Consider the following 27,663-nt stretch of genomic DNA (forward strand, 5'->3'; position numbering starts at 1 on the left):
AAGTGAAGATGAAACGCCTCAGTTTGCCAAGGGACCTTACTCAATTTCATCTTTGATCTTACAAATGTTTATTATTTCATAAATTCTTTAAAGTCTAAGATGATTTGAAAGTTGGCGAAAAAAGGAATATATAAGTATTCCTACATACATTTTGACGGCCTCTGTGGCGCGGCGGTAGTACCTACGCTTGTCTGTGACACCGGAGGTCCCGGGTTCAAATCCCGGCCAGGGCATAATGAGAAACTTTTTCTGATTGGCCTGAGTCTTGGATGTTTATCTATATTAGTATTCATTATAAAATATAGTATCGTTGAGTTAGTATCTCGTAACACAAGTCACGAACTTACTTCGAGGCTAACTCAATCTGTTTAATTTATCCCATATATATATTTATTTATTATTTATTTATACATACATACATATGGTCTGGTCACGTCTATATCCCCTGCGGAATAGACAGAGCCAACAGTCACTGAAAGGTCACGTTCAGCCGTTCATCTTAATAATAGTATTGAGATTCAATTACTGACAGGTTGCTAACCCATCGTTCTAAAGAGGAATCCCAAATATTTAAGATATCCCTTAAACGCCTTTTACGACATGGGAAAGAGAATTAGTGGTCCTATTTTTTCTTTTTTATTAAGGCCGGGAACCACACGGCGCACTAAAAGTACACGCCTCGTATTTCAAGTCACGGCCAAAGCATTCCTTTAACACAAAATTAACCCTGCGCGCGATCAATCAAGGAATTATAACCCGGATATAAGGACCGAACACTGCACAGCTATACCCAGCCTTAACCCGGCCGTGCCGTGCCGTGCATATATTACCGGCGGGATTAAACGCGCCCGCGGACGTTTTGTGCCGTTCAGCTTATAACCGGTTATTGCTTTCATGAATAACCCCGACCCGGTTAATTTGGTACTTATCGTTTTTATGGGCACTAATTGCCTGTTTTTTTTGGCTAGTTTTACCAATGTTTACCTGCTAAGATATGTCTTTTATATGGTTTGTTAAAATTTAAATATAATAGTAAGTCTTTTAAAAAAAATCAGTCTTTCTGTTTGGAAAATGTCGGATAATTTTCAAACTAATGTTAATAACTTTGAAATAGTTATTGGGACACATAGCACATGGCCGAGGTGGGATTTGAACCTGGGCTTTTCTGCGCTTCACGCATTTTAACCTGACACCTTACCTTACCGACCACCGACGTTCTTCCTTCTCAATTAAACACACACACATACACATAATCACGTCTCAATCCCTTGCGGGGTAGACAGAGCCAATAGTCTTGAAAAGACTGATTGATGATTCTATCATTAAGCCAAACAGCTGAACGTGGCCTACGTTCAGCTGTTTGGCTTAATGATAGAATTGAGATTCAAATAGTGACAGGTTGCTAGGCTATCGCCTAAAAGAAGAATCCCAAGTTTACAAGCCTAGGTATCCCTTAGTCGCCTTTTACGACATCCATGGGGACGAGATGGCGTGGTCCTATTCTTTTTTTTTATTGGTGTCGGTGCCACACGGCACTCCCCCCTCAATTAAAGATGACTAAGATTCCAAAACAAAGTTGATTTATCTACACTAATATTATAAAGAGGAAAACTTTGTTTGTTCGGTTGTAATGAATAGGCTCAAAAACTACTGGACCGATTTTAAAAATTCTTACACCATTCGAAAGCTGCAATATCCACGAGTAACATAGACTATATTTTATTTTAGAAAAAAATAGGGTTCCGTAATAATATATAAAAATAATTGGCAAAACAGCGTTTGCCGGGTCAGCTAGTGAAAAATAAGAAAATTCTTTTACTTTTATCAGCAACACAAAGCACAAGGGTATTCGTTTCGTGTGACATTCACAGTCTGTCGCCATTAGGGTTGGCAATGATTGCATTGAAAATAATTGCCTGTTAACTGTTAACTCCCTTTTTTAAGCTTTTGTATCCAACTGCTGGGCAAAGATCTCGCCTTTTTTCTTCCATAAAACTCTAATCACAATCATAATTTTGCGATCCATACACAACGTATCGATATCGTCTGACCTAATTTTTTTCACTTTCTATCAATGAAGTAAATTACAGTTATGACATGTCAGCATTATATTCATCTACTTAATTTGATGTTTTAATCAATAAAAATAAAACCCTAATACACCTACATAAATACTAATACCATTTTTTACGTTTATGCATAGAACATTAAATTAAAGCTACATTTTTAATGTAAGTGCCGTGTGGTTCCCGGCACCAATACAAAAAAAGAATAGGACCACTCCATCTCTTTCCCGTGGATGTCGTAAAAGGCGTCTAAGGGATAGGCTTACAAACTTGTGATTCTTTTCTAGGCGATGGGCTAGCAACCTGTCACTCTTTGAATCTCAATTCTATCATTAAGCCAAATAGCTGAACGTGGCCATTCAGTCTTTTCAAGACTGTTGGCTCTGTCTACCCCGCCAGGGATATAGACGTGACCATATGTATGTATATATTTTTAATGTAAACAAGACCATACGTGTGATAACCCTGTCCGCCAGTCAACTTCAAATTCTTTTGCAGTATTGATGAGCCAGCTTTTACCAAATTGGAAAACGTTATTTGATTGAAAGTATCAGGTCTGCGGAGGCCTTTGTACGATATTTGATGTCAATTTTGGTACGCGAAGCTAGGAATATTTTTATTTAGAAAGAAAAAATGTTTATTTGGTACATAATTATGTATCAAGAATGGAAACATTAACTCCAAACAACTTTTGTACCAAAGTGCCCCCCTGAGCATTCGTCGTGGTATATACCACAACGCTGGTCTCAAAGTGAAAAATTATATAATTAAATATTTTTTTCATTTACCTTATGCTGAATATTATTAAAAATTAAATAAAAGCCAGTACGAGCTTATAACTTTGTTGACTTCAATACACCAAGTCAACTAGTGCACACATACTCCGCCGGCCAGTCTTCAGCTATCAAATTGTGTTTTATTCATAAACCTATAAGTCAGATGACACAGCAAAGTTAGGCAGCTCAAATATACAGTCCACCCGTTCTCCATAACAGTCTTGAAAAGACTGAAAGGTCAAACTGTTCTTCTCAAAATGGAATTGAAATATGATTTAGATAATAAACAACATACATATGTATAATCACGTCTATATCCCTTGCGGGGTAGACAGAGCCAACAGTCTTAAAAAGACTAATAGGCCATGTTCAGCTATTTGGCTTTAAGATAGAATTGAGATTCAAATAGTGACAGGTTGCTAGCCCATCGCCGAAAAGAAGAATCCCAAGTTTATAAGACTACTTTTACGACATCCATGGGAAAGAGATGGAGTGGTCCTATTCTTTTTTCTATTGGTGCCGGGAACCACACCACCACAACCACACGGCAATAAAGAACAACACGTAACAAAAACAAAAAAAAAACAAAAAAATTCAAACAATAACTTTCAATTGAAAAATTCATAAAATAAAAATCCTTTCAATTTGTAAAGATAAAAAAATCAATTCAAAGCTTTATCCGCAATCAGCATATCCGTCATGCGCCCAGATTATATGACATTTTGAACCAACATTTTGAAAGTCCGATAAAAAAAATGGTTACGTGAAACGAAACGTCACAATAATCCGCTGCCATTTGCCAAATGTTATTTCGATTGTTATATTTTTGAATAAAATACGAGAGGAAATTATTAAAGAGATTCCGTAAAAGGTGACTAAGGGAAAGGCTTTTAAACTTGAGATTCTTATTTTAGGCGATGGGCTAGCAACCTGTCACTATTTGAATCGCAATTCTATCATTAAGCCAAACAGCTGAACGTGGCCTATCAGTATTTTCAAGACTGTTGGCTCTGTTTACCCCGCAAGGGAAATAGACGTGATTTTATATATATGTATGTATGTATCGTAACAGGCTAGTGACGTACCACGTAACACTTTTCGCCCGGTTCACAGCGCGGCCCGGGTAAGACTTCGCCACTAGTATTGATTTATTAGCGTTTAGCTCCAATTAGCTCCGAAGAGCATTTATCTTAGTTGCCAGTCGACCCGGGTGGAGTTATCGCATCTATTTATGTACTTGTGTAACGTAATGATTCCCGATTCATTATTGTGTTTTTTGATTTATTAGTATCTGCTGTTTGTGTGTGACGAAATTGGCTTAGGTAATGCACTGAAATATTTTTCTGTGGTGTACTTTTTGGCGTAACAAACTATAAGTATTATATAAACTGTACATACATACATACATATGGTCACGTCTATATCCCTTGCGGGGTAGACAGAGCCAACAGTCTTGAAAAGACTGAATGGCCACGTTCAACTATTGGGCTTTAAGATAGAATTGACATTCGAATAGTGACAGGTTGCTAAACCATCGCCTAAAAAAGAATCCCTAGTTTGTGAGCCTGTCCCTTAGTCGCCTTTTACGATATCCATGGGTAAGAGATGCAGTGGTCCTATTCTTTTTTTATCACAGTGCGGCCCGGGTAAGGCGGTATGGTCGTTCCTTTGATTTTTTAATTAACTTAACACTTTCTAGTAAACGTTTTAAAATTAAACATTAACTCCGCTTGACATAATTATTCGAAACGCGACCGACTATTCCCTCGACAGCATTCCCTGAGCGAACAACACCTGGGCTGCAAACAGAATTATTCCAAACAACAGTACCTACGCAAGGAGAATCGATAATCCGATTCAAAGGGCTTCTAAGTCGAATTGGGACAATGCTAGACGTGCCTGACGCATACATACCCCCGTTCCCTTGCGGGGTAGACAGAGCCAACAGTCTTGAAAAGACTGAATGGCCACGTTCAGCTATTTGGCTTAACGATATAATTGAGATTCAAATAGTGACAGGTTGCTAGCCCATCGCCCGAAAAAGAATCCCAAGTTTGTAAGCCTATCTCTTAGTCGCCTTTTACGACATCCATGGGAAAGAGATGGAGTGGTCCTATTCTTTTTTGTATTGGTGCCGGGAACCACGCGGCGCGGTCTGCCGCGTACCAACTGGAAAGTGGGGCGGGATCGTCGGTTACGACCGGGCCGCGGGAAAGTTACCCGGAGAAAGTTACCCGGGCCGAGTTTGGCGACAAAATTGCTACAAAATTAAAACGTTTTTACCCGGTAGGATAACGTCTTAATTTCTAGTATGCGTAATCTTCTAACTACATATACAAAATGTGTCTTTTTTGTATTGGTAAAAAGAAAAGAATCACTCCATTTCTTTCTCATGGATGTCGTAAAAGGCGACTAAGGGATACGCTTACAAACTTGGGTTTCTTTTTTAGGCGATGGGCTAGCAACCTGTCACTATTTGGATCTTAATTCTATTATTAAGCCAAATAACTGAACGTGGCATATCAGTCTTTTCAACACTGTTGGCTCTGTCTACCCCACAAGGGATATAGACGTGACGATATGTATGTATGTGGATATACAAAATCACAAAATTATGTACCATTCAAAATAACCTATTTGATAAGACAGTTCTTTTTAAAGCAAAATGTAAGAAAAAATCTCGTGAACATTGTGGTATGGCAGAAAATCAAGATGGGGCAGATTAAAAACGAAACATGCTAGCATTACGGAGAAAACACGGATATAGCGTGAATACGTATTACAGGAAGAGACGACAATTAAAACTTCAGTTGATTTTAAATGTATTTGTCTATTCATTTATACAAGAACAAATCATAAGTTCAGATAAGGTATATTACTATAAGATATCCAGATTTTAATGGTAGTATTGCGTTGTTGTAATAATTCAATTACATAATATTAAATCTTAAAATTATTGGCAAAAAGTATTGTAACAACGGCTGACTTAAAGAAGAAGTTGTTGGTGAAGGGCTAATAGAACCTTAACTATTTTATCCCAAGAAATTTCAGGCCACTTAATCTCGGATTCAAAATTGCTAAAGTTCGAAAAAAAAAAGAACGCTTAATCTATTTTTTCTACATCTGTGTTACATCAAGGAAATGCGGATAATCATGTGCGCGGATGTCCGGATAAAACTCGCCCGGGGCGGATAACCCGCTAATGTATTCGCGCCACGACCGCTAAGACCCGGTTAAGGTGCAGATACGGCCCGGTTGATCTTGTCGCCTTTGATTTATTACTGTGACTCTTTGTTAACTGCTAATTTTTGTTACCCTAATTGATGGTAGGCATTTTCTTCCGTTTTTCGGTTATCTTTTGATGGATGTCTGCGTCGATTTCCACAGTAACTTTGGTGACTGAATGTGTTGCTACAATGCTTTGCGCTATTGAATAAAGTGTATATTTTTTCTGATTGCTTTTTAATTTAACGGCCTCTGTGGCGCAGTGGTGGTGCGCTTGTGTGTGATACTGGAGGTCCCGGGTTCTAATTCCGGCCAGGGCACGATGAGAAACGAACTTTCTCTGATTGGCCTGCGTCTTGGTTTGGCTATGTTTGATTGTTTGGAAGTATATTTATATAAGTATTCATTATCAAATATAGTATCGTTGACTTAGTATTTCGTAACACAAGCTTCGAACTTACTTCGATGCTAACTCAATCTGTGTAATTTGTACATACATACATACATATGGTCACGTCTATATCCCTTGCGGGGTAGACAGAGCCAACAGTCTTGAAAAGACTGAATGGCCACGTTCAGCTATTTGGCTTAATGATAGAACCGAGATTCAAATAGTGACAGGTTGCTAGCCCATCGCCTAAAAGAGGAATCCTAAGTTTATAAGCCTATCCCTTAGTCGCCTTTTACGACATCCATGGGAAAGAGATGGAGTGGTCCTATTCTTTTTTGTAATAGTGCCGGGAACCACACGGCACTTTCACAATTTCACTAAGCAAAGTCCACTCCGGTATCGAGCAAATCCCTGATGAGAACGGTCGCCTTCCTTGGCAGCACTCGTAGAAGGCGACCGAGGTACACCAGGTGCTTCGGTACTGAAGCCGAGTGGTAGTTCCGACGGACACTGTCGAGGATCGACGACGCCGCCAGCGCAGGCGTTATGGGGCCGAAGTAGCTTGGTATTTTCAGCCTTACATCTGAACTTTCTTCAACGATGAACGGATAAATATGAGTCAGTGTTACATGGACACCTTCCACCTTATGTATCCTGAGATCCTCCATGAGAGACTCGGCCAGCCCCTGGACTGCAAACTGGGCCACGCTCAAAGGTAACTGATCCTTGATATAGCTCAGTCCAGCTACGGAGGTCAGCGCCACTATATGACCATGCTAATTGTGTAATTTGTCCCGTATATATTTATTTTTTGTTTGCAAAACAGACATTTTACATACGTAGCACGTTTTAAGTAGGTACGCAAGTGTATTTTATCCTCTGTTTTGTAAGATACCTAAAACTTAGACCTTCAGCAGAAATTAATTAATATAAATCCAGCCGGTAAAACCACAGGTTTCAGCAGGGAAAAGTTTATCATAACAAAAACGCCGGCTCACCTCAGACTGCCGGCCCGAAGTTAATTGTACATTTCGCAGATCGTTAAGAGTTAAAATCAACAATTCAGTTCCAAGCGAGCAATGCTCGTTTGATTTGCATTTGAACCGCGCCCGGCTGTCATTTCGTGACGAGACCGCTGTTTGCAGGGTTGAATTTTTAAGGATTCGAATGTTCAAAAATAGAAGGATATCGGGGTTTGAAAATGGAATGGTTTTAATTTTTGAAAATTGTACGTATGGTGTTTTAAAAGAACGGAATGTTTTTTTAAAAATTTATTGCAGACTTTTTTTTTTCAACGATGTAAAAATGTAGCCGTTTTAAAGGTCTACTCAAAATTCAAAATTCAAATTCAACATTTTTATTCATTATTATAGGATACTATCATATCGCTTAATAATTGTCAAATCTTTTGGTTTCACAACATTGGTTGACGTCAAATAAATAACTTAAAACCAAGTTTACTGCCGCTTCACTAAACATTTATCTCATAATCTGTTTGTACAGCTTCGGAACCAATTCTAAACAAAGCATCATCATTGATGTGATCACTTTTGCATTAACTGACTTCTGTGCCCGCGACTTCGTCCGCGCGGAATAGTTATTTTGGGCATCATTGAAGCCCTCAAGGATGAATAATTTTCCCCGTTTTCTTTTCACATTTTCCATTATTTCTTCGCTCCTAATAGTTGCAGCGTGATATTAAATAGTCTAAAGCTTTCCTCGATAAATGGTCTATTCAACACAAAAATTTTTCATTTTTAATCAGTAGTTCCTGAGATTAGCGCGTTCAAACAAACAAACAAATTTCGCTAGTCAATACGCCTCTAGTACGATTACCTATACAGGAGTTACCAATAATTAGGTGTGGTTCCCGGCACCAATATAAAAAAGAATAGGAACACTCCATCTCTTTCCCATGGATGTCGTAAAAGGCGACTCAGGGATATATAGGGTGATCACTGTTCGAATCTTAATTCTATTATTACGCCCAACAACTGAATATGGACCATCAGTCTTTCAAGACTCTGGCTCTGTATACCCCGCAAGGGGCATAGACGTGATTATATTAATAAATGTATGTATTTTAAGATCCCATTGGACCCTAGGTTCTTGACGAGGACCACTTGTATATTGAAGGTCCTCAAATGGTCCTAGGAGACACTTCACACTACGTGACAGATGAACCGCCTATTCCAGTATACTTGATTTGCTCGACAAGTCTCGACTAAGTCACTTGGTGGTCGAACAAATGTGCCGTGTGGTTCCCGGCACAAATATAAACAAGTCGTACTAAATAAAAGCTTTTGAAAAAAAAAATAGGATCACTCCATTGCTTTACCTTGGATGTCGTAAAAGGCGACTAAGGAGTAGGTGTGTAAAAACATAGGATTCTTCATTTAGGCGATGAGCTAGCTACCTGTCACTATTTGAATTTTAATTCTATCATTAAGCCTAACAGCTGAACGTGGCCTATTAATCTTTTTAAGACTGTTGGCTCTGTCTACCCCGCAAGGGATATAGGCGTGATTATATGTATATAAGTATATTTCTCTCAAACGCTAACGCTCAAAAAAACAAATCTCAAATCACAGAATTTCTAAGCTCTCAGTGTTACAGTGACCATAAAATATTGTCTTCAAGAGTCAAAGAGGTCTCGACTTAATCGCCGCCGTTCCGTTTTATCTAAATTATAGAGTTAAGAGCCAACAATCAGGTGCACTAAGGCGCCGTTCACAGACGTCCGTGGGCACTCGTAAAATATACGGAACGTCGTCGGTACGGTGTGATTGTGTGGTCCAAGTCATAGGCGATCTTACTTATTATAAGGCGACTTAGACTTATTATAACTCAATCAGTGTAATTTGTCCCGTATATATTTATATTTATTTATTTATATGTTATTAGAGTTGCCAGCTAAAGAGTTTACGTTTTACATACATACATATGGTCACATCTATATCCCTTGAGGGGTAGACAGAGCCAACAGTCTTGAAAAGACTGAATGGCCACGTTCAGCTATACGTGTTAATGATAGAATTGAGACTCAAATAATAGCGACAGGTTGCTAGCCCATCGCCTAAAAAAGAAAACCAAGTTTATAAGCCTAACCCTTAGTCGCCTTTTACAACATCCATGGGAAAGAGTTGGAGTGGTCCTACTATTTTTCTTATGGTGCCGGGAACCACACGGCACTCGTTTTAATTCCGTTAATTGCCGTTCTGGCGCGAATTTTGGAGAATCCTCTCTTATCCTCCCCTTGACCACATTAGAAGTGTACCTTGATGCCAAATTTCAAATCACTAGATTCAGTTGTTTGGGCTGTGCATTGTCGGTCAGCCACTCAGTTACAGAAGATTTTATTTTTAACAAAAAATTTAAATTTTTACTGGATATCACGTAGATAAGTCTATATCCCTTGTGGGATAGATAGAGCCAACAGTCTGGAAATTACTGATAGGCCACGTTCAGCTGTTTAGCTTAGTGATAGAATCTCATAGAGCTCTTTGAATTTATTTTTTGTGCAATAATGTTTTAAATAAATAAATATTTATTTCTAAACTTCACTCTCTTATAACTTGTGTCTTTCGTCGCTGACCGAGCAATGCTCTAAATCGCTTGATTTATCAAAACTACTGCTGGAATTTCACACTCGCAAAATTCCAGGTGAAACTTTTAGTACAACGCAGTTGGACGAAATTGTCCCATTCTGCAATATGACCTTGACATCGTTTCTAAAAGTCTCGTGTGGTTCCCGGAACTTCAACAAGGAACACTTTGCCTCTTCCTTGTGGTTTTTCTATGAGATAAATAAGGGGAAACGAGTTTTCACAACGTCACCTTGGTTGGCTCTGTCTACCCCGTAACGAATAAAGACGTGATTATGATTGATTTTAATATTTTTACAGAAAAGCATTCCTCAGCTATCACTTATAATGCATTTTCAAATAACACTAGTCTTTTCAAGAAGTTTGTCTCTATCTACCTCGTAAGGGATTAATTGTTTAATCTATAAATAAATAAATATATACGTGATAAATTACACAGATTAAGTTAGCCTCGAAGTAAGTCATGATTCCGAATAAGTGACTTAGTTCATCATCTAAAGCATCGTAAGTTTATAAGCCTATCCCTCGATTGGATTTTACAATATACGCGGGAAGAGGCAGCTAACATACACTATATTTACTTCTTGCTACCAGCAACAGCGACAACCAAAGAGCATACATACATACATAATCATGTCTATATCCCTTGCGGGGTAGACAGAGCCAACAGTCTTAAAAAGACTGATAGGCCACGTTCAGCTGTTTGGCTTGATGATAGAATTGAGATTCAAATAGTAACAGTTAGTCGCCTTTTACGTCATGCACGGGTAAAAAAACATGAATGAATGTAAAACTAATAATTTCAATACGAATCTTTTTAACACTCCATTCCGAACAGAAATCTGTCTATTAAATCCGCATTGCTCGGGGCACATACTTTATTGAGCTGTTCCTTTGATCGCCACTACGGCCAGGGTAATAAAATTTCGAAAAACGGAACGTTAAGCTCCATTGTTGCCGCCCCGAGCGAAATTACAAACAGCATTTGTACGCGTCGAACGAAATGTGAAAATGTGAACGGTCATCTATTAAAAAAATTACAGTTTCAAACATTTGTTGAATAATTTAGACTTTTACAATGTAGTGGTTATTGTGCATGCTTATGAGAAGCAAAGTCCTGAATTCGATCATCGAAATCGTGATAAAAATTTTACATTTTATAATTGACCTTAGTTTGAATATACTTACATGTTTTAAAATATCGTGCTAATGGCAAACGATCAAAATAATCCTAAACCTATCTATGAGCTTTCACAAGAATAGTGACGAAATACAAGTGGTTTGTTGCCTAAATAAAAATAAAAAAAAAATGTAGCCTCTACCTACTTCTCTGGGAAAGATGCATGATTGTGTATACGTTTCACTAAGTTAGAGTTAGTCCTATAATACTAGAAAACTTGTTTGGGCTTAGCTTAATACTCGTAGCTAGTATCATTTCATATGACAATTATTATATTATGTGCCAGACGCTTCATAATAACGAATAAAAGAAAAAAAAAATAAGTTATATTCAAATATATTTTACTATGTTCTAAATAATCTTACACTAATGCGCGAGACTTAACATAAACACCCAATATTACATGGCAAGTCAGCAACTAAGTAAACGTGGTACCATAAAAGCATGGTATTAGAAACTTCGTATGGAACTTGTTACTGTTACCTTGACTGTAAACTTGGTCTGTAGTCAGCTAGTGAGGGTTCAAACCCTTTAGGACGTTGAGAGAATGTATTTAGTATGTCCATCGTTTGATTCAGACTTGAAGATTAGTTTAAAAAAAAATCCTCTTTCACTAATAAAGTTCGCTGGTGTCTCTTGCTCGCGTCAAACGAATAATCCCGTTAATTTTCGATCCCGCGGGAATTTAATTAAATTCTCCCACTGCACTCTTAGATCATATATGATCTAAGAGTGCAGTGGGAGAATTTAACCAAACCTAAATAATTATATATTTAGGTTTGGTTTGGGCTATGAGTTGATATGTCAGTCGGTCAATCAAATCAATCAGTTTGCTTTTCTTTACCTTTTATAACAGATGTAAACAAGTGAATATAATTGAATCAAACAATGTGAGACATCGTATAAACATCTTTTGAATACAAAATAATTAAATGATAAAAATCTAATAATAAAAAGATAAAAAAATGTAATGAATAAAAATTAAGTGAGAGAATGTCAAAAATTAAACAGCAGAAAAAGCCTTAGGATTCCTTTGCTCACTTTTTTTTCTTATTAATATTTTTATTCGTAGAATTAGCCTACAATAAATTTCGGTATAACAGGTGTCATCCAAACAGGTCCCAACCTTTTTATTCTTTAACTGCATTCTTGCGTGTGGTATGTACATTAATCGGTTTAACGCCAACTGCGCATTTTATGCCAATTGCCCTCCCCCCCATCCCCCTCTCCTGCTGGCCCCAACCCCCCTTTTTGAACTGCATTGCAGGAGACGTCATTATGTTTTAATATTCCCTTTAATTAACTGGGCGCAAATGGTATGCGAGTTATGTATGTATGTAAACGCCACATGAATTGAAACTAAAACACGGTAATTTTTTTCAATGGTTTCATTATTTAAGTGTTGTTTTTTTATTCGTTTTTACTAACAATATATTTTGCTATTCATAAATTATTAGTTCGTCATTTTATTCGAAGATAAAGATTAGGGAATATATGTATTAAAACACATATATGCCCTTATCTTTTTTTATCGAAAAAGTGACTCATATAGTACTGATCGAACTTCACTGTAAGTTCGTTTGATGCGAACTTATTCCTGTGAGGGATTTTCCTATCTATACCAATCAAAAATACTTACGTCACAAAAGCGTCTACAATCGTCTAAAAGTACACGTATGAGAACATTTCAAAGTCTTCGTAAAGCCGAACTTGAAAGCCTAAGTTAAGCCGACAAGCGCCGTCGAAGTCATCGGCTCAAGTTTTTACGGCTTTCGGCTTAAAATCTTTCAAGTTTCGCCTTTAGTCCCTTTGCAATTAAAATCACTGAAAGTAAAATTATGTGCCGTGTGGTTCCCGGCACCAATAGAAAAAAGAATAGGACTACTCCTTATAAACTTGGGATTCTTCCTTTAGGCGATGGGCTAGCAACCTGTCACTATTTGAATCTCAATTCTATCAAAAAGCCAAACAGCTGAACGTGGCCATTCAGTCTTTTCGAGACTATTTGGCTCTGTCTACCCCGTACACATATATCATGATTTACTAATGATTGTATAAGTTAAACTTGGGTATGAAATAAGAATACTGTTTTTTTTTTAATTCGGTATTGGATTCGGCGTTTGTCTTCCATCTCACCTGATGGTAAGTGACGGTTACTTATCCAAGAGATTCCCATTTATTCTAATTTTGTATGTTCGCGGACAATACTTATTAGTAAACTTTTACGGCGAACAAAGTCGCGGACAACAGCTGGTACATATACTTATTACGGTAAGTGAGATTAACTGACTGATCTTTCAACCTACTATCACACGCTTATCTAGCATGCACATAGTTACTGTGATGTAGGCTAAGAAAAACTTCCCGAAATTCCCGCGGGAACGGAAATAAGCGAGGTTTTTAGTCATACGCTGGCGGGGCTAGTGGCCGTACTCTAGTTTAAGATAAATCTCTCTAATTCGTAATATATCGAAAAGATCGTAGACGTAGAAAAAAGGCGGACGGGGTTTTACTACACGGCAAAATGAAGCATCAATATTATGCCGGCCTACTGTATATATACACGCCACACGCATACCTCATCAATACATCATAATGACGGTCGGCCGCCATTACATCATAGATAAATAAAATAAATAAAATAAAAAATAGATGCGACATAGATTATCTCATGAAATGGCAAGTTATGTATGACTCAATATGCGTACAACGCTGCTATTACAATGCTTCACTTTTTTTCAAGTCACACCCCATCCGCTTTTATCCTACGTCTATGGACCAGATAATTTTTATCAAAAACGTATCCTTTAAAATTCAATTCGGCCTTAAAACAAGACGGACGACAAATTCAACGTTTTGAATGAATAAATAAATCGACTTTTGGAATTTGCGGGGATCTTATAACGAGTTACTGGAACAAATAAACCTGAGTAAAGTTATTACGCCGGCAATAAATAATAAACAGCCGTGTGATCCGAAGTTTCCCTTCGGTTTGGGTGAAATTAGATTTTTGAGGTTAGGGAAAGGCGAAAATACAAAATTTTTCGTAGAAAATATATATATATATAAAAATACGATTTTTTTGAAGAACTGCCAAATGCATCAAAAATAGTTGTTAGAATTCAGTTTTTGTTTAAAAAATGATGTTCGTCATTCACTTTTGTTTAAATAAACAATGTCTTAATTCTCAGTAACCTAGTAATCGTATCTGCCATTTTAGGGTTCTGTACGGGACCCTATTCTTATATAGCTAGAATGCTGAAATTAAAAATTACGTATTTATGTTGCTGATAAAACAAAAAATACAAATATCTCTACTAAATATATCATTTTTCATACATTTTTGTCTTTTAAGTTACAACAAATTACAGAAAAGTGAAATTTAAATCAGTTCCAGAGTTATTTAATGACATACATAAAAATACGAGATTTTTTATTTATATTTATTATGTACAGAACGTTTGTGGACTTACGGTGAGGGAAAACATCGTGACACACCTGCACATTCAAGGAACTGAATGTGTTACCACTATCCAATATGAGTTAGGTTTCCCTGCAAAGGTTAATATGAAAAAAAAAATTGTCTGTTAGTCTGTTTATATGTATAGCATAATAAAGTGGTTTTCTTATGTGTCTTAATCTTAACTTTCATCCACAGAAGTGAATCTGCTTCCTCCTGGCTTAAGTCCCTATTGCATCCTCACCACTCTGGAGAGGAGCCCGGGAGCCTTTGACCATGGATCCTAGATTTGGTGAGTCAGGTTTTTACACGAAGCGACTCCCATCTGACCTCCGCAACCTTTGCAGGGGAACCTAACCCGTATTGGATACACATCCAGTTGTCTGAATGTGCAAGTTCCTCACGCAGTTTTTCCACAGCGTAAAAGCATCGGTTAGTATTCAAACTAATGTACATAACTTAGAAAACAGTACTTTGTACATAACCGAGATGGGATTCGAACCTGTGCCTTTAACAATTCGACCACCGACGCCATTAAAAAGTGAAGTGAACCTTAGCTTGTAATAATTTATAGTGTAATATTCATTCATAAAATTACACCACTAATTGGTGTTTCCCAGGGAAAACAGTGGAGCTTTTAGCTGATGCGAGCTTTTTATTTTTATTCTCAAAGACGTTGAAGTAGTTTACTTAATAAACTGAGTTCGCTTGCCGGTGCAATGAGCTTATACGGTTTTATTTTGCTCTTGAAATAGATTTATATTAACTTGGTTTTACTCAGTGATTCGCTCATGTGGAAACTTGAGAATATCCAAAATACGATGTGAACGTGCCGTGTGGTTCCCGGCACCAATACAAAAAAGAATGGGACCACTCCATCTCTTTCCCATGGATGTCGTAAAGGCGACTAAGGGATAGGCTTACTTACTTGGGATTCTTTTTAAGGCGATGGGCTAGCAACCTGTCACTATTTGAACCTCAATTCTATCATTAAGCCAAATAGCTGAACGTGGCCTATCAGTCTTTACAAGACTGTTGGCTCTGTCTACCCCGCAAGGGATATAGACGTGACCATATGTATGTATGTATACTTAGTATTTAGGGATTTACACAGGCGACTCTTGTAGAGGGTGATTGCATGTCTACCTTCTATCACCAATGGGATAAAAATAAACAGGAACGCCATATAAATTTCGAGTGAAATTAAAATTGAAAACGCGACGGCCTGTGATCTGGATTAAGGGTGGCAGAGGGCGCTAAATATTTGTATGACTACGCCACATGAACGAGAAGTATTTGCACAATGAACCCTTTATAAATGAGCTTGGTTCTCAGATCCAATGCACAGATGTGATAACACTCTGTTGTTATGTATGTATACATACATACATATGGTCTCGTTTATATCCTTAGCGGGGTAGACAGAGCCAACAGTCTTGAAAAGACTGAATGGCCACGTTCAACTATTTGGCTTAATGATAGAATTGAGATTCAAATAGTGACAGGTTGCTAGCCCATCCAACAAAAGAAGAATCCCTAGTTTATAAGCCCTTAGTCGCCTTTTACGACATCCATGGGAGAGAGATGGAGTGGTCCTATTCTTTTTTCTATTGGTGCCGGGAACCACACGTTACAATGTATGTTTTCTTATGGTGCAATAAAGAGTTTTATCTATCTACATATCTATCTTTCTATGTGGGTCAAAGTTGATTCTGCACCTGGTATGGAAATGTCTCGTTAAACCAACCCGTAAATATAACTGTCACTATTTGTATCTCAATTCTATCTTAAAGCCAAACAGCTGAACGTGGCCTATCAGTCTTTTCAAGACTGTCGTCTCTGTCTACCCCGCAAGGGATAAAGACGTGACTATATGAATGTACGTAGATTAGTACAGTCACTCAGACGCCTAAATATTGGGGTCCCAATATGACACCTATAAACATGGAACCCTAAAAATTACTTCCAGGTGCACTAGTCTGCACGACACGTGTCGAAAACACCCCCGAGCGCGTTTCAGCTGTTTTTTTTTTGTCGGGCGACGACGGGTTTTTGTCATTTTAACGAATGCTCTCGGAAATTGAGGGCCGTATGCCTGGTCGATAATAAATGTTCGATAAGTGATGGGTTGGATGTTGCTTTATTTTGAAGTGTTTATAATAGGAGAAATACATATTTACACACACACACACATATGTGTATCTATATATATCACGTCTTAATCCCTTACGGGGCAGACAGAGTCAACAGTCGCACAAAGACTGAAAAGCTACGTTCGGCCGGTTGGCGACACATTGCCAGCCCATCGTCCAAAAAAAGAGTACCAAGATTATTAGCCTATCCCGTAGTCTCCTGTTACGACTTCTATGGTAAAGATTGGTACTATTCCAAAGTGAACCGAATACCGGGAAATGGGGGGCAGACACAACATATTCCCAATTGCCAAGATCCTTGCATACTTCTTTCGCTTCATCCACATTTGTGACTTTCTTCATACATGCTAGTCGGTGAAACACTCTTGACCTGATCCATAGCCAGTATATACCCCATTTTATCAAGGTATGCCTTCTCTAGAAGTGGGTGATTTTACTACATTTACACTCTCAATTCTATCATTGAGCCAAAAAGCTGAGCCTTTCTGTCTTTTCGAGACTGTTTGCTCTGTCCACCCCGCAAGGGTTATATACCGGATTATATCTATACAGTTGACTAAGCAGATATACAAGGAGAGTGTGGAGGGAAAGGTCGGAGTGGGAAGACCTAGACGAACGTATCTTGATCAAATTAAGGACGTCCTGGTAAAGGGTCAGGTCAAAAGTACCCGAAACCGCCGAGCTTGTATGAAGAGAGTTATGAATGTGGACGAAGCGAAAGAAGTATGCAGAGATCGTGGCAAGTGGAAAGAGGTAGTCTCTGCCTACCCCTCCGGGAAAGAGGCGTGATTTTATGTATGTATGTATGTTATATCTATACTAATATTATGAAGCTGAAGAGTTTGTTTGTTTGTTTGTTTGAAGGCGTTAATCTCAAGAACTACTGGTTCGAATTGAAAAATTCTTTTTATGTTGAATATAACATCACGCTGAAACTATAAGGACCGAAGAAATAATGGAAAACGAAAAAAAAAACGGGGAAAATTATTCATCCTTGAGGGATTCAATGCTGCCCAAAATAATTATTCCACGCGGACGAAGTCGCGGGCACAGCTAGTGTATGTATGTAAACAAATTAAATATAAAACATTATTCGACATCAAAACGATTACTGATTACCATAGTTTATAGTAACACTCCATAGTTAATACAGCTGATTGCACGATATGATAAATAGCTGTTATCTACGTGCATACAACAGCAGCTCGGATGCTAATTACTACACGCGACATCAAAATAACGAAAGTACAAAAAGGTAATTCGCGAATATATAAAATTTATACTAATATTATAAAGCTGAAGAGTTTGTTTGTTTGTTTGAACGCTCTAATCTCTGGAAACTTTTGGTTCGAATTGAAAAATTATTTTTGCGTTGAATATACCATTTACATCGACCATTGCCATCATGTGTCGGGCACAATTTTTGGTTGAAATTTTATAATCTATTTCTAACAGTTCTAAAGGAGTTAGTTTATATAATGTTTGAAAAAAGAATATAAGAAAACATTTTATTGTAGATGAAATTCTTAAGAAAAATAATCTGACAATCATGTTACACTTCCGTACCTACATTACATACAATATTTAGCGGTGTAACTGCGAACTATTCCAGCGTACGATACGCTAATGATACTTGAAGCCAAGTCGTAATCCATCATTAGTGATGATATATGTCATCATCATCCTCCTGGCAATTGTCCGGGACCCTGGGTCCTGGAGGTTCTATGACCACGACCCAGAAGTGGGAATGTTATTTCTACATAAAATTTAAAGGTGCCGTGTGGTTCCCGGCACCAATACAAAAAAGAATAGGACCACTCCATCTGTTTCCCATGGATGTCGTAAAAGGCGACTAATGGATAGGCTTACAAACTTGGTATTATTTTCTAGGCGATGGGCTAGCAACCTATTTGAATCTCAATTCTATCATTATTCCAAACAGCTGAACGTGTCCATTCAGTCTTTTCAAGACTGTTGGCTCTGTCTACCCCGCAAGGGATATAGACGTGACCATATGTATGTATGAAAATTTAAACCCTAACACAATTCAGATCCTTACCTGAAATTTGTAGGTTTTCCATATCCCATGGATGCCGTAAAAGGCGACTAAGGGAAAGTTACAAACACTTAAGATTCTTCTTGTAGGCGATGGGCTATATTATTTTCATTATTAAGCCATGTATGTGACCATGGCCTCTCGTGATTATTTATATTGGCTTTGTCTACCCCATAGGGAATAAAGACATACGTACATACATAAAAAATCACGCCTTTTTCCCGCAGAGGTAGGCAGAGACTACATCTTACTACTTGCCACGATCGCTGCATACTTATTTCGCTTCATCCACAGTCATATCTCTCTTCCATGCAAGCTCGGCGATTTCGGGTACTCTTGACCTGACCCTTTCCCAGGACGTCCTTAATTAACCTAAGGTTTTGCTGCATAAAATTTCTATAATTCCTTCCTTTGCCGATAACTACATACCTAAATACGTACTATATTGAATGTGGATGAAGCGAAGGCAGTATGCAGAGATCGTGGCAAGTGAAAAGATGTAGTCTCTGCCTACCCCTCCGGGTAAGAGGCATGATTTTATGTATGTATGCAAAACCTTAGCAAACTTAAGTTTTCTTTTATATCATCAATCTCAAATCGCAATAATGCCCCTTTATTTTTCCAAGAAATTCAATCTTAATTTTTCTTTGCCGGAGTTAAACATGCATTATTTTGCCATGAACCGACTTCATATCCCATATTACACAAAGCCTTTTATGAAGGAAATCCCTGTTTTGCATACATTTGCATACTACTTTTACTACGTCGGGTAATAGAAGTGGAAGATTTGCATTTTGAAACTACCATGAATTGAATGTTTAAGGTTAATTAACACACGACATGACATTTATTCATTTTAGGATAAGGTAAAAAGTGGTAAAGGAATTTCGTGTTTTGACAGTGAAATCTGCACATTCAGGCAACTGCATGTGTGTAACCATGACCGCATTATGGGGTAAGGTTGTGGAGATCAGGAATTGCTTTGTGTAAAAACCTGTCTCACCCAATTCTGAAGCACGGTCTTTAGCGCACCCTGGGCTCCTCTCCAGAGAGGTGAGTGTAAGGGTTTTTTTGAAATATAAAAAAGGATGCACCAGTGTAAGTTAGACCTAAACACTGAAAATAGCTAGTATCCTTAGTCTCACCTTACGAAGCATTTCCTCCAGCGAGTCCATATCGGCCGAGGCGGGCTCGCCGCCCGCGCTGCCGCTCACACCGTTATTGTTGTTCGTCATCGAGCTTCATCCGACCGCAGTCACACCGCATGAGAACACACAACTTCTAAACACTCACGAGCACTTCACAGAACACGTTCCAATTGATTTAAATATATACGTTCGTTTTTTTTTTTAGTTCACTCTCTATTTTCAAACTTTGGTAACGGCTTTTTTGATTAAAGGTATTTTTAGACTAGCATTTTGGACTAGATTTAGGAAGACAATTGGTATCTGAAAGAAAATTGAAAAAAAAAATCACTGTAAGCTAAATTTTTTTATGAGATATGAGATAAAAATCTCGCCGAATAAGGGAATTTTGTGGAAGTAATTGAATGGGACTCGAAGCTCCGAGGAGGATGATGCTGCGTCGACAGATTTCGGGAAACTGAAATAAAACTGATGAGAAAAAGAACACAATATTTACTATTACGGAACTGATGAAGGGACATGTCCGATTTGGGAAAAACTGTGACAAATGCCATGAAATGAGGGCGAGGACACTTGTTGGGCGGAAGAATTGAATTTCTGCGAAAAACAACCGAATCTATTACTAAATTTCAGATTCTAACAATATTTAAGATCGACATAAAAAAATAAGAAAATAAGACTGTTCGAAACGTTTTTTAAAATAGCGATAACCTAGTTTCAGACTTAATGGATTGTCGTTGAAAATAGTCTACATCAAACCTTAGAGAACAGAATAATTTTCAGTCCTATTTATATTTAATATTACAATTTCATTTATTCCATTTTAATCACCCGGTGATATCACCTGGGTGATCAAATTCCACTGAACTAAATCCATGACATTATATAAATTTATCAATAATACAGTCGTTGGGTGAACATATACATATATTCAGTCACTCAGACAACGCATCATTGTAATATTCGAAACGTCCGAGATAAAATAACGGTATGTAACGTTATAAACGTGTAGGTAACGTACCGTTATATAAACCCCGGACCCGGTATTATTGATAAATAGTATTAATAACTGACTACCCAAAATCTAAGCTAAACACAGACCAAACCTAGCTCACTAATAAAAATCACAAGCAATCTTTTATCTTCCAAAACTACAGAGAAAATTTCAAAGAAATTTGTACTGAGAAGTCGATTGGAAGTCACAAAATTGATGTTATATTTTTCAAGTTATCGCTATAGAAGTGTGTTATATGGTAACATACATACATACATACATAAAATCACGCCTCTTTCCCGGAGGGGTAGGCAGAGACTACCTCTTTCCACTTGCCACGATCTCTGCATATTTCCTTCGCTTCATCCACATTCATAACTCTCTTCATGCAAGCTCGGCGGTTTCGTCACAATATTAAAGTTATATTTTTCAAGTTATCGCTATAGAAGTGTATTTATATGGTAACCAGGCAGATGATTCGGTCTGGACAAATAAAGATAGGGTGGCCACACAGTCAGAAGGGATAGTTCGTGACTTCGCATACATTGACGGCAAAAGGGAACTTCGATACACAAATTTTCGATATAAACGTTGTGCTGTTACTAAGCAAAGTAGAGAAATTGTTTAGGTTTCATATTGAAATGTGTTCGAAATCTGAACAAAGCGTGGGATGCTGTAACCAGTTCTGAAAACCACATGGTGTAAACTTAGATACTGTGACTAAGAAAAAAAATATACATGAAAGTAGCTGAAGTTATAAACAATGATTTTCGTCTCCATGGATGTCGTAAAAGGCGACTAAGGGAAAAGCTTATAAACTTAGGATTCTTCTTTTAGGCGATGGGCTAGCAACCTGTCACTATTTTTGAGTCTCAATTTTGTCATTGAGCCAAACAGCTGAACGTGGCCCATCAGTCGTTACAAGACTGTTGGCTCTGGCTACCACGCAAAGGATATAGACGTGAATATATGTACGTACGTACCTATGTATAAATAAATAAAATAAATAAATATATACCTACGGGACAAATAACACTGATTGAGTTAGCCTTGAAGTAGTTCGAGACTTGTGCTACGAGATACTAACTCAACGATACTATATTTATAAATACTTATATAAATAAACATCCAACACCCAGGCCAATCAGAAAAAGTTCTTTTCTCATCATGAACTGGCCGGGATTCGAACCCGGGACCTCCGGTGTCACAGACAAGCGTACTACCGCTGCGCCACAGAGGCCGTCAAATTTATGTATGATGATGATTATGTATGATTCTATACTTTCCTACCAGTAAAAAAAAATCATCCATTTTCAATCCATCTTAATCCATTTAGGCGTGTGAAGTGTAAAGCAAATTTTAATTAAATTACAGCTTTCCATCGGAGATACAACGCAATTTCTCGTGAAGACAAGGATTGATGGACGAGCTACGAGAACAAATACACACTTCATACAAAACTTGCGGTGATTAGTTTAAAGCGACGGTGGTCTAGAGGTTAAAATGACTGACAAAAAGAGAAATGAACAGGTTCAAATCACACCGAATTACTTCGAATGCTAAACGATGCTATAACATCGTGTGGAAACCTACACATTCACCCAACTATATGTGCAACCATTATACAATTAGATTTTTCGAGACTTGTGTTACGAGATACTAACTCAACGATACTATATTTTATAACAAATACTTATATAGATAAACATCCAAGACCCAGGCCAATCAGAAAAAGTTCTTTTCTCATCATGCCCTGACCGGGGTTCGAACCCGGGACCTCCGGTGTCACAGACAAGCGTACTACCGCTGCGCCACATATGCCGTCGAATAATATAGTATTTGACGTACATACATACACATGATAGGCCACGTTCAGCTGTTTGGCTTAATGATAGAATTGAGATTCAAATAGTGACAGGTTGTTAGCCCATCGCCTAAAAAAGAATCCCAAGTTTGTAAGCCTATCTCTTAGTCGCTTTTACGACATCCGTGGGAAAGAGATGGAGTGGTCCTATTCTTTTTCTAATGGTGCCGGTAACCACACGGCACCATATAGAAAAACAATAGTAAATACCTCATAATATATTTGAGGTGAACTAAATGCGGCCGCGGATTAGCGCACGCGAACTGCGATGCAAATGAGCTGGCTTAGCTTGTTTATGCTTGTTTTTGCGCGCGGCTTCGCTTGACTTTCTTTATGAGCTGCTTTCTGCTTCCAACGCTACCAAATATATACACCTATAGTATGTTTAGGTGTAACTATATCAAGCTTGCCGTGCCGTGTGGCTCCCGGCACCAATACAAAAAAGAATAGGACCACTCCATCTCTTTCCCGTGGATGTCGTTAAAGGCGACTAAAGGGATAGGCTTACAAACTTGGGATTCTTTTTTTAGGCGATGGGCTAGCAATCTGTCACTATTTGAATCTTAATTCTGTCATCAAGCCAAATAGCTGAACGTGGCTTATCAGTCTTTTCAAGACTGTTGGCTCTGTCTACCCCACAAGGGATGTAGACGTGATTATATGTATGTATTATGTAATTTTTCTTTTCGTTCACATATATTTAAGAAATAGAAATTTATAAAAAAAACAATATTTTAATCTGAAGAAACATGTTAAATACACATTATTATATGATTGTATCCATTAATTATTAATATCCATAATAACGGGGTCCTGTTTAAACTCTTTATTACTCCCCTCCGTCTTATCTCATGTGCCGTGTGGTTCCCGGCAGTGCCGTGTGGTTCCCGACACCAATACAAAAAAGAATAGGACCACTCCATCTCTTTCCCGTGGATGTTGTAAAAGGCGACTAAGGGATAGGCTTACAAACTTGGGATACTTTTCTAGGCGATGGGCTAGCAACCTGTCACTCTTTGTATCTCAATTCTGTCATTAAGCCAAATAGCTGAACGTGGCCATTCAGTCTTTTCAAGGCTGTTGGCTCTGTCTACCCCGCAAGGCATATAGACGTGACCATATGTATGTATGTCTTATCTCAAGAACCTGTTTTGTGTACATTAGATAATTGTGTTTACCAGAGCTTTCTTTTATAATATTTATCCCAACTACCTTCAGCAGCCTAGCCTAGCTAGAACACTTGTTTATCAGTGCTAGACTCCAGCTAATGAATTGTTGTTTCAAAATTTGCCTGAATATTTATCTATAACTACCCACAGTCTTAAGAAGACTGTGAAGAATAAACCATTAGCCACTACACAATACCTACACTCAAGTCACAAGTAAAAGCTCATGAAAGCTAAACAATAGTATGAATTACACAAAAATCGTTTGAAAACTATTGTTATGAATTCTCCTTGGCAATTTTGAAGCAAGTAATGTTGTGTACGTTGTAAGAGTAGGAGCTGAGAGCTGGATTTCAAATTGCGTTTTCTCAACACGCCGGCGCTCCCCTGAATAACTATGAACTGTTAGAGTAAGAATTTTAATATGAAGTTCGTCATTAGCTTTCACATCTTATTCATTTGTTTGATTGTAATATCTTTACATATATACATACAATATGGTAACGTCTATATCCCTTGCGGGGTAAACAGAGCCAACAGTCTTGACTGAATGGCCACGCTCAGCTATTTGGCTTAATGATAGAATTGAGATTCAAATAGTGACAGGTTGCTAGCCCATCGCCTAAAAAAGAATCCCAAGTTTGTAAGCCTATCCCTTAGTCGCCTTTTACAACATCCTTGGGAAAGAGATGGAGTGGTCCTATTCTTTTTTTTTTATTGATACCGGGAACCACACGGCACCAATAAAAAAACACACACGCCACATTTAATTTTTTTTAGCGCACTCTAGTGGATAAAATAAATAATCCTACACATACTCTGACTTTTAAGCTCCTTTTCTCGTATTTTATTTCAAACTATCCGAAGATTTCACTTCGATTTCTATTAGCTAAAGAGTTATGAAATAACAACGAAGTTTTATGATATAATCCCAGACAAACTAGAGACAGAATAACATAAAAATAAGAACATCTTCATAATATAATATTTTATGGTAGAATTACACGTAACGTACAATTATTTCATCTCGGATGTTTTTTTTTATAGTCGCTCTGTGATCATATTCTAATTCCTTCAAAAATAAGCTTAATTAATTCTTCCTCGAGTCTTGAATTGGTAATGAATTTAATTTAGTATACAAACATGTTTATATATTTACTTTATTTATATATGTACGTAAATAATTGTTAAGTCTTAAGCATCATATTCGTCAATGAACTGTTGATTACTCTTGTCTCAATTTTGTATGTGATCCCCTCTCATTGTCAGGTTGGCTGGAAGAGATCCCACTTAGGGATCAGCCCGCCTTTGTACTGTACATACATATATACATACTACATATAATCACGTCTATTTCCCTTATGGGGTAGGCAGAGCCAACAGTCTTGAAAAGTCTGAAAGGCCACGTTCAGCTATTTGTCTATTTGATAGAATTGAAATTCAAATAGTGACAGGTTGCTAGCCCATCACCTAAAAGAAGAATCTCATGTTTAAAAGCCTATTCCTTAGTCGCCTTTTACGACATCCATGGGAACAAAATGGAGTGGTCCTATTCTTATTATTGTTGGTGCCGGGAACCACACGGCACACTTTGTACTGTACTGTTTTATAATTGTAATGTACTCCTTTAGTGTACTATAAAGCATTTACTTACTTACTTACACACACATTCATCACTTTCTTCATTTGTATAAAGCACAAGGGTTTAAGGTGCACTTGACCTGACCTACTACGGGTACGTCAAATTATGCCGACACTTAAATATCAATGACACTAATAGAAACAGTGAGTAATTTGTTTCAATTATACAAATTGTTTCAAAGTGCAGATATCATCGGAAAACAATTTATTTTTGGATAATGAAAGTCATGTTATTATATTTCGTTCAGCTTCGCATTATGTCATTCGGTAATTGTGACTTAATCAAATATGTCGCAATCCGTATTATATTTTAGTAAATACGTCGTTAAAGACGATAAAGGGATAGGCTTACAAACTTGAGATTCTTTTTCAGGCGATGGGTTAGCAACCTGTCACTATTTGAATCTCAATTCTATCATTAAGCCAAATAGCTGAACGTGGCGTTGCGGGGTAGACAGAGCCAACAGTCTTGAAAAGACTGAATGGCCACGTTCAGCTATTTGGATTAATGATAGAATTGAGATTCAAATATATAAATCAATTGGATAAACATCCAAGACCAATCAGGCCATTCAGGCCAATAAGAAAAAGTTCTTTTCTCATCATGCCCTGGCCGGGATTCGAACCCGGGACCCTCCGGTGTCACAGACAACCAGACAGATATTACCTGTTTTAATTCACATGTACTATAATATTCGTGCCGTGCCGTGGTGCCGTGTGGTTTCCGGCACCAATACAAAAAAGAATAGGACCACTCCATCTCTTTCCCATGGATGTTGTAAAAGGCGACTAAGGGATAGGCTTAAAAACTTAGGTTTCTTCTTTTAGGCGATGGGCTAGCAACCTGTCATTATTTGAATCTCAATTCTATCATTAAGCCAAATAGCTGAACATGGCCATTCAGTCTTTTCAAGACTGTTGGCTCTGTCTACCCCGCAAGGGATATAGACGTGACCATATGTATGTCTGTATGTATGTTATATAATATTCGACTAACTAACAAGGTTGTAACCTCAAACACAATAGAATTGATTTGAAATAGAAATACTGCAATATCGAATATTTCTATTGCAAAATGCTCGGATACATTTACATATGAACAGACAGAGCTCGCGCCAACATTCAGTATTGTATTTTATATATACACATATATTAAACGATACTTTTCAATGACACAAAATGTTTAAAGTACAGAAATCACGTTACATACTGTGAAATGTCAAATTATTGGAAATATCAAATTTGTCACGTCATAATACATACATATAATCACGTCTATATCGCTTGCGGGGTTGACAGAGCTGATAGTCTTGAAGGTTGATATGCCACGTTCAACTGTTTGGCTTAGTGATAGAATTGAGATTCAAATAGTGACAGGTTGCCAGCCTATCGCCTAAAAGAAGAAACCCAAGTTTTTAATCCTATCCCTTAGTCGCCTTTTACGACATCCATGGGAGAGAGATAGAGTGGTCCTATTCTTTTTTGTATTGGTGCCGGGAACCACACGGCACGGATGCTTAAGACGCGGTATGATGCTCAAGACTTAAACAATTATTATCATTATTCGGACTCGGCATTCATAAAGTGATTATAAAGTGTCACATCTGTAATCCTTTAATTTGTCACCGTGGTCAGCGGTCCTGACCTACCGTCGTATTTTGCGGTGTTAGTGGGAACATAGTTAATAAATAGTGCATGTAACCATTATATTGCATTACAGACTCTGTAGTGATATTAATTATTAAGGCACTATCGTTCAGTACTGAATATACCTCAAGTTTCGAGTTTGCCCTTTTTATATTTATACTAACGACCCGCCCCGACTTCACACGGGTAGCATTTATAGATATAAACATTCCTCAGATGACTCTCTTTCCAAAATTTTTAAAGAGGAACAAATTCCGTTCACTACTTTAAGAGATTGGCGCATACATACATACA

General features: G+C 37.7%; 2 protein-coding genes across 2 annotated transcripts in view; both read right to left on the bottom strand.

The window, feature by feature from the left end:
• The window catches only part of LOC132902561 (uncharacterized protein CG43867), a 358,449-nt gene that overhangs the window by 99,039 nt on the left and 231,747 nt on the right, over positions 1 to 27,663 (bottom strand). The window lies entirely within an intron of this gene.
• LOC132902566 (epidermal retinol dehydrogenase 2-like) lies at positions 6,829 to 20,147 on the bottom strand. Its single transcript, XM_060948321.1, has 2 exons — positions 20,058 to 20,147; positions 6,829 to 7,234 (listed from the first exon to the last, which is right to left on the bottom strand). Exons 1-2 carry the CDS (start codon positions 20,145 to 20,147, stop codon positions 6,836 to 6,838), a joined length of 489 nt encoding a protein of 162 aa, XP_060804304.1. The 3' UTR covers positions 6,829 to 6,835.

The sequence above is a fragment of the Amyelois transitella genome, chromosome 15, assembly GCF_032362555.1.
Source record: "Amyelois transitella isolate CPQ chromosome 15, ilAmyTran1.1, whole genome shotgun sequence".
NCBI lineage: Eukaryota > Metazoa > Arthropoda > Insecta > Lepidoptera > Pyralidae > Amyelois > Amyelois transitella.

Bases quoted from the DNA above. Each gene is read 5' to 3' on its own strand.
- LOC132902566 (XM_060948321.1), bottom strand. From the start codon at position 20,147: ATGACGAACAACAATAACGGTGTGAGCGGCAGCGCGGGCGGCGAGCCC. The intron at 7,235-20,057 runs GTGAGACTAAGG...TTACACAATTAG, and splicing joins TGGAGGAAATGCTTCGTAAG to CATGGTCATATAGTGGCGCT.